Raw genomic sequence first — 8,936 nt, forward strand, 5'->3', positions numbered from 1 at the left:
TTGAGGTACTGAGGATTTCCCTGATAAATGACAGAACAGTATAGTATTATTACGAACCACAGGAACTAAAATTACTCACTCTCAATTAAAAATACGGCAGACATGTCCCAGAGCTAACCTTAAATGACGAGCTCTAAATTGCTTTAGCTTCAACAAAAGATGTCACTTTAATCACTTCAGTAAGAGTATGTTTTGTTGCTTTTCAAGAACATGTGCTTATCTCATCAACAGCATGTAATTTATAACATACCATTAGTACATTTATGCAAAACACGTTTTTGCCAGTACGTTGTACTGACGTTGCCAAGTACAGTACTGTAGTAAATTTTTGTGGAAAACTTTCTTAGCTCGAGTGAAATGCAATACGCTAGTCACGCTGAAGAAAGTTGTTTTCATTCATCAGCTGTGACTTGTGAAGCACCTCAACATGACAGGTAATGACACCATAGACATTAATAAACGTGGACATGCTTTATAGAATATTGACTATAACGCCAACAAATGTATATTCCTGGTATTGCTGCTGTAACAAATGACAAAACTGACCATGGTCATCAAGTGTGTATGATCTTCAAATAGAAGCTCAAACGAAGAGAAATAATGTAATAAGTGACAAACAGCATTGAAAATACACAGTATGTGTCTGTCTGAGCATTTGTTAAAGAATCAGTCTACTGCCATGACTGTAAATCAAATGATATTGATCTTGGCAAGTGTAACCAACACAGCAATTTTTGTAATGCAAATTGAAAAAAAGCTAAATATATAAGAAGCATATCCACAGACAGCACTTTTCAATCTTGATTGACAGCACTTTTCAAGTTTCGTGATTTTGTAGGCACTTGGTCTTCTTACACTGCATTGTCAGAAATCTGCAAACGCATCCTCTGGAAGGTCTTCCAGAAAGCTGTCCAGATTATCTGTTCTCACACGCACATACGCACACATACACTTGAGTTACACCTTTTTTGTGGCCACAAAATCATTGTAGCTCAAAGGGAGGTCCAATGTGACATTTGTTGCGATGCATTACCCAAGCCTGAGAGATTGTCATCCGTTTGCCGTGAGCCTCCTTTCATCTCTGTTCCTCCTCGCTCCGTGACTGCTGAGCTCTCAGCCTGAGTTTCCACTACCCCAGCTGTCACCTTGTGGATGCTTTCTTGAGCAATCTTGAGACAGGAGACAAAATCAAATAAGTATAACCCGTAAAAACAAGGTTTTTCACTCTAAATCCTTTATATGTGTGGCGGCTAGAGTCCTCTCGTCCTCTGGCTTGAGATGGCTGCCACCTATGGGTCAGATGATTGTCTGCAGTATTAAACAATTGGTAATTAAATATTTAATTTGTTTTCCCTAAACAGTGTAAAATTTTGGAATTTTTTTTTCACGAACATTAATTGTCTCGCACAACGAGTCTGTGTGCAAAATGTCAGCTCGATTGGATCACGGGAAGTGGGTTAAAAAACGACCGAAAGGTTTGCACGGTTGTAAGCAAGCACGCAAGCAAGCAAGCTTAATATAAAGGATTTTAAAATTACGCTACTTTGCAAACAAGCATAGATCCAAACACACTACCAGTATATATATATATATACTTTCTAGATTTGAAGCTTTCGTGACTGCAAGGATTCATACTCTTGGGTTTTTTCGGTAAAGTCACGTAGGTAAAAATAAATAATGCAAATAATAGAAATAATAATAGAAATTAAATAATAAATCACGACGTTTCGGAGACAACACAAGTTTCCGTCATCAGGTGGGACCGTCACAGCTGAATTTACTGTATTAAGTGAGGAAAAAATCCAAGAGGCAAGCCTTTAAATACAAGTTAAGGGGGGGAAGGAGGGGGGGGAGGGGCTTGTCTGAATGTGGTAGCCATTGGTATGGCCTGATGGTCCTGGGTAGCGGAGCTCAAAGAGAACAACGGTGCACATCGGCTCATGGTTGTACTGCCAGAGCACCTTCTAATGCACGTTATGTAGGTCAAAAAAGAATTTGAACAGCAGTTTACACATGATGAATACACAATGTTCCACATCTCTTGATGTGTGTCGTGCAAGTGCACTTTGTGTTATTCTCTTTACCTGGGCTACTTCACCGGCTGTTTGGCTGCAGCTCGAATTGGTCTCGGTACAGCCTTCTGACATAAATATCCGCACCACATTCCGAGGAGTGATGTTCAGGTAGTGGTTTCTGCAGCTCGGGGACAGTACTCCCACCTGTCCGTTCACACATACACACACAAGTAGTTGGTACTGCAAGCCAGGAGGTCCACTTGACAGCAACGTCATTGAAAGAAACCCTTATGGGATGTATTCATATGACAGCAGTAGTTTCAAAGGACAAATATTTCACCATTCTTTGCAAATTCAGAGCCATTAAGATATCCTGAGGTCTGAATGTGAAAACAGTCTAGCAGTGTGCTTTGTTAAACATTTATTTTCCTTACTATTTAGTCAGTTTAATCATGTGCATGTGTGATATTTGAAATTGGAAAAGTCACATTAGCATTTGTGAACTCCTCAAGCTGGAGTCACAAGTGATGACTGCCATGACCTGTTCATAGCTTGGCCTACTCCTCAAATACATTCACGTATGTCATATCCTACGTAGCATTCCTATTTGTTCAAATGCATTATTACCTGCTGCAAGTGCAACACCACACCAGCCCTCAGTTGCGACTGATGCTGCTCAACGAGCTGCCTGTGGATGGTGCCATGCATCTCTCCTGCAGGCACAAAATACATCTTAAACTCAAAAACGCACAACTCGCTCAATGGAGCAGACAGTGGACTTGATTTTGCAATGCTTTAGTGTATGGAAAATGTTGCTCGTTCCTTTGTACAATGCCTCATATGCACGTTGCCCATAAGTACTTGTTAACTACATAATGTTCTGCAATATGTACAGTGGCATCACAATAAAGACACGTTTCATGTTTTCAATGTGATTACCAGTGGGGTCTTTGAAGACGGCCTTTGCATCACTGCCGGTTTGGACGAGAGATTTCAGTAGGATGCACATGTTCGGCACCTTTCCCTTTGGCAGCTGCTTGAGGCTGGCCTGAACAACAACCAATGAAAATAATTGTGTGCCCTGACATTGCTCACACAAGTGCAGGCAGATGGCCACCTTCAAGATAAATGTAGGTCATATCGTGTTGTGAAATGAGTGAGGACAGATTACCAGAATCCACATTTTGTCCCACAAAATGACGGATCACTTGTGTTAATACAGTGCCTAGGTTACTGCTGGATGTACAAACACAATGGTAGCTGAATAATCTGTGCCAAAGGTTTCACTGAACTTCATAGGAAACAAATATCAGCACCACGAGATTTTAACGGCTTCTATAACATCAAAAAAACATTGAAAAGTCACTGACACTTTCTATTTCATCCCCTGATGAATGAATATTTTGTTCAGTCGTGGTCATTGCAGGTTATGGACATAACAGAAAACTCATGCCACACAACAAGTATTTTCTCCAGAAGCCGCAGTACCTTGCGGAGCACCATGATGATGCTGTGCGTGCACAAAAAAGAGGAAGGGTTCCTCTCATCGACACCCAGTGCTGCTTTCATGGCAACCCACGGCCCCCGGCCAAAGTCTTCCTCAAATGATGACTGCTGTGAAGAGGGCTACAGAAAATGTATGGAAGAGTTGAGAGACACGTGGCTCCAGCAAATCATGTTGGGAACAATGAACTGCACATTAGAAAAGGAACAGCATGTGCAGTGGTTCTGCAAAGAGACCTTACCAATGAGCTAAGCTTTGCGACGGCTCCATGAGCTGGGGTTTGTGGAGCAGAAATCATGATGTCATCCATTTTTCTGCTCAGCTGTTGGAAATGTTTGGATGAAACAAAAGGATTTGTTAAAGTACATATTTTCTGAAAACTCTAAAGCACTAAAATTATTATACACAAAAACACATTCTGCTTCCGTAATGGCAAAGAAAATACCTGTTGAGGCAGGAGGCCAGCAGGGCCAGGGAACCGGCGTGCTTTCAGGCACTGCAGAGGAAGCAGCAGGCGAGGGCCGGGGAGTCACATTGTTGGAGGCCGAGACGAGTTGCACGAGTCGGTTTGTGATGAGCCACGTTGGAGTAGTGGCTGCCGAGCGCTGTCCCGATGCACTCGGGTTGTGGAGCCTTATCGTGGGCGTGGTGGGCAAGCACGGATTTGCTCCATGGCCCTGAAAGAGATGGCCTCTCATTTGACCACGGGTGAGCATGGGGGAGCTGCAGACGGCGAGGCCCCGAGATGATTGCACAAGTGGAGAGTTTGTCATGGGAGTTGACGGCCTGTGACTTGCGATTCTTACATGCGGACTAGAAGATCTGTTCTGCTGCTGCAGTCCAATGTGAGATGGTGCAATATGCGTTGAAGATGGCCTTGGCTGCTGAGGGGAATTCGTCCAAGCGGCACCCTGCATCATGCCAGAGTGGCCAATTTTTTCTGAATCAGCAACTGGAACAGGGTTTAACCGTGCAGATGCCATAAACATCACCGATTTCTCACTGCTCTCATTAGCAGGTCCTCTTAACCTCTGAACCGACACCTTGCCTGACCCATTATGTCCAATGCTTACCGTGCTCTGTCCAGAACCCATCTGAACACTCTCCAAATTTGATGCCATCCGCAGCTTCTTTGCAGGTGGGGCAGTCATAGTCCTGACACTCAGACCAAAGTCAGAAGATTCACGGGAACCCAAAGTTGGGCATTTCGTGGTTTCATTTGTTGCTGCCGTTTCTTTCGCACCTGAGTTTTCTCTACCGTTAACATCTAGTTCCTGAGTGAAGTTCAACCAAACTTCATCATCCAGGTCTGAAAAGTCCACATCGCCGAAAGGATCTAGTGATGCCACACCCTGGCCCACATCATCAGCATGGATTGCGGAAGCTGCGGGGCCTTGGTGGTTGCTCGTGGATGGTGTCACCGTCTGCACAATGGGTGGATGCATGGCTCCTCCACCAGTTGAGTTGCACATCGGCCGCCCTCCACCAGCAATCCGCTCTTCCACGTCCACCAGCATCGACATGAACTCCTGTGACAAAATGGGATTGTGACTTTAAAAACAAATAATTTTATCAAAGCGCATCATTCAGCATCCTAAAGCAACGTAATTATACTGTTGATGCATGTGGGCTTGGAAACTGTGAAAAACAGACACCAAGTCACATGAATGTTTTGACGAAGCAAGAAGGGAGTTATTTTGGTTGTCAGATAAAATTGCCTATTTTTGTTTTAGGCCCGTCAGCAAAAAACATTTAACCCTTTTTTGTTTATCCCCATCAGAAACATACTGCTGGCTGATTTTTAAAATCGAATTTTCAAGCTTTGCAGTTTTGCAAACAGTCTGCTGAACATGTGAGGAGATGAATACCTCATCTTCAAGGTCGAAGTCCTCAACCCCCGTGCTGAACATGTTTTTTGTGTCCAGAGCCTACGAAATAAAACATCGTTAATAATACAATATACAGTGCTCAAAATGTCCAAACAAAAACTATATTACGGCAGCGCATTATCAAAAATAAGATTCACTCTTTTCTTACTTTAATCAATACTAACACATTAATTGTAGAACATACGTAAGTTAAATACCTAATTTAAACTTAAAAGAAAAGTGAACATTGGTACGACATTTAACTAGAAGGGAAAAAAGCCAATGGTCCAAAACAATTCTATTTTATTTTACCAGGTAAGGTCCACTGAGTTATATAGCTCTTTTTCATAAGCGACAAATGCTAACTCAAACTGGCTTATCGCGTGAATATCGCACCCAAATAATATAAACGTATGTTTATAAAATTTCCTCAATTACTCCAATGTGAGCGAACGGCTTTTGCTATTCATATATTGGACTGCAATGCAAGAATCCATGTGGGAATGCTTTCCTGTCAGGTTTATTCGGTTGACATTGGGTACGGTGCATCTTAAAATTAGCACATTTAGGGGAAGTGGCCAAGCAACGAACACATGGAAATGGGACGGAAGCGTGGAGATGAAACGGCTGGCTTAGTGGTTACGGCATTGCCCTGCAAGCCCAGAAATCTAAGCTCGGCTGAGTAATGTCTTAATCGCTCCTGGCGTTAATCACCTTCACCAACTTGCAGGGACCAGCGTGGTAAATGGTCAATCGCCGTATTGAAATGCATAGGGAAGCCTTCATCTCGCTGTGGATTGACAAAGGACTGTAATGGGTGGTGGTGACGGTGTCGGACCTCACCATCGCACGCAGCCTCGACTCCCCGTTTCCTTCTGCTCCTCCTACTCTTCTTCCTCCGGATATCATTCATTCACTTAATCATGGATTCACCGATTCAAACTACAGTATAATGCAATCCTGTATCCACTCACCTAACTATTCGATTGTATGCATTTGTTCATTTATTCAAGCGGAGATTCGCGTACTCGTGAATAGATTAATCGATTCTCTTCTCCCGCACCCCCTATGAGCACGGTCGGCTACGTACGGTGCGAAAGAAGTTCAACGTACGGTGCATTCATCAAAGCGCTGTGCAATGATCCACTTAAATTGAGAATTATGTATGGGGCAAACGCGATCAAACTGCGGCCCAAGTCAAATATGAACAAAAGCAACAACAATAAGCACACAAAGCACAATACGTTCGCTTAAGAACTTAACACACGAACGCCAGGCCTATGTTTACTGTGCAGTACAGTACAACACCCAAGTACAGTACAGCACTCTTAAGCCTGCTGCATTACTTAATCACATTTATATACAAACTATGCATCACCGCCGCTGCGCGTTAAAGCGCCCCCTTAGCACGGCCTGCGACGACAGTTAAACAACAACAACAACTTTAATTCGCTCGACAATAGCGAAGTTGTCAAGGCGCAGCACGCACTGCGGATTCGTAACTCCCCGCCAGCGAGCGCCGCCGCTACCTTTGACCCCGCCGTGACGTCACTTCTGACCACGCCTCCCTCCATGACGTCACTTCTGGCCACGCCTCTATCCATGACGTCACTTTTGGCCACGCCCCTCCCGCCGAGACGCCACTTCTGGCCACGCCTCCCCTCGTTATGGAGTTCAAGCCACTTAAAATATCTTCTTGGTTCTTTCGGTAAGGTCACGTAGAAGGGAAATAATACAATAATAAAAATAAAACAATTAAATTAAATTCACATAAAAATGTATTTTATTATGTTTCTTTTATTTATTATTAAAATAAAATTATCATAAAATTCTGTTTTATTATGTTTTATTTGTATTATTTTTTATTATTTTTTATTATTAAAATAAAATTATCATAAAAATGTATTTTATTATGTTTTATTTTTATTATTTCCCTTCTACGTGACTTTACCGAAAGAACCAAGCAGATGAATCCCTGCAGTCACGAAAGCTTTAAATCGAAAAATTCCACTTAAAATACTTTTTAGCTCAGCAATATTTCGACTTTTTCTTTCCCATACACCGCAATGTTCAGATTCTTGTTTGCAAGCTCGTACGAGGCATAATTATCCTTTGTCTATAAACTCCAAATTTAGACTTTTTAGTCCATGGGGTCAATAGCTCAGCAATATTTTGACTTTTCCCCCACTGCAGTGTTCAGATTGTTGTTTACATCTCATATGAGACAAAGTTATGTTTTATCTCTCAAGTCCAAAATTATAACGTTTTAGTCCATGGGGTCAAATCAGAAATTGGTACCACTTTAAGGGAGTACATTTTTGCCATACCAGTTTATAATGTATGGGAAATACGAGTGAATAACTTTATAACCGACTCCAAATTGGAACCGCTGAAGTTATGCCCACATCAGGTGGTATTGGCAAGTGCAATATCTGGTCTGGGCTCATGGACTATTTGAAATGCTCACGGAAAATAAATTGTATTTCATCATAAAAAAAATTACTATTGGTTGGCACCACAGAACGTTCTATCCACACTAGGTGGCGACTGCACCTCTCACATCTCCTGTTGTAGCGATCGTTGTATGGCAGTTAAACTGAACTTTTAATTAATCTATAAACATATTTTTTTTTCTAATTCAGGGGCCTTCCATAAATGACGTCACACACCTAGAGGGGGAGGGGGGTCAGACATTTGTGACGATGTGTGCCGAGGGGGGGAGGGGGGGGTTGAGAAATGTAACGTCACATAAAATGCGCAACTTTAAATAAATATAAACAATATAATTATTATAACACAAATTTTGATTAATTTTCATTATTAACTATTTGATTATTTAAATTTACTAAGGTCACCTTTTATTTATTCAATGAAGGAGCATTTTGCAACTCCGTGGGAGAATTGAGAAGTTCCAGATTTGAAGTTTTCGTGACTTCAAGGATTCATATTCTTAGTTTTTTTCGGTAAAGTCACTTAGGTAAAAACATTAAAATTAATAAAAGTAAAATAAAATAAAAATTACGACGTTTCGGAGGCAACACAAGCTTCCGTTTTCAGGTGGAACCGTCACAGATAGATTGCTGTTTCAAGCAATCGTGCTGTGACGGTTCCACCTGAAGACGGAGCTTTTTGTTGCCTCCGAAACGTCGTGATTTTTTATTTTATTTAACTTTTATTAATTTTACATTTTTACCTACGTGACTTTACCGAAAAAAAACTAAGAATATAGAATGGAGAAGCATACATTTTGTAAAATTTTTAAATGATTGTTATTAAACATTTTTATTTTAATGATTCTACCAGGGCTTTTCATTATGTGGACTGAATATGTGATTGTTATAATTGTACTCTTCATTTTGCTTCGTTCTACTACAAAGTTTTATAAGTATTGTTTTATAGTTATAACTTTTAATATTTTATAATTATAAGATAATTTCAATATAATACTCCGAACATCTGCAGTTTTAGTTAGACGTTGAATATTTTTCAAGTGAAATTTATGCTAAATTTCAGCTTTCCAGCGCCTTTTTAATAAATGTTTTGTCCTAC

General features: G+C 41.1%; 1 protein-coding gene across 1 annotated transcript; it reads right to left on the minus strand.

Annotated features, from left to right (window-relative positions):
- Nucleotides 1-148: 148 nt before the first annotated feature.
- LOC133344786 (homologous recombination OB-fold protein-like) lies at nt 149-6,903 on the minus strand. The gene is given in 11 exon segments (XM_061554953.1): nt 149-920; nt 1,034-1,169; nt 2,085-2,219; nt 2,643-2,728; nt 2,955-3,063; nt 3,504-3,641; nt 3,761-3,841; nt 3,965-4,009; nt 4,011-5,048; nt 5,388-5,447; nt 6,231-6,903. Coding segments are annotated over 11 exon segments (1,950 nt in total). The 5' UTR covers nt 6,297-6,903; the 3' UTR covers nt 149-864.
- Nucleotides 6,904-8,936: the final 2,033 nt, after the last annotated feature.

Source organism: Lethenteron reissneri, chromosome 20, assembly GCF_015708825.2.
Source record: "Lethenteron reissneri isolate LAM-NWPU_2019-01 chromosome 20, ASM1570882v1, whole genome shotgun sequence".
NCBI classification, from domain to species: domain Eukaryota; kingdom Metazoa; phylum Chordata; class Hyperoartia; order Petromyzontiformes; family Petromyzontidae; genus Lethenteron; species Lethenteron reissneri.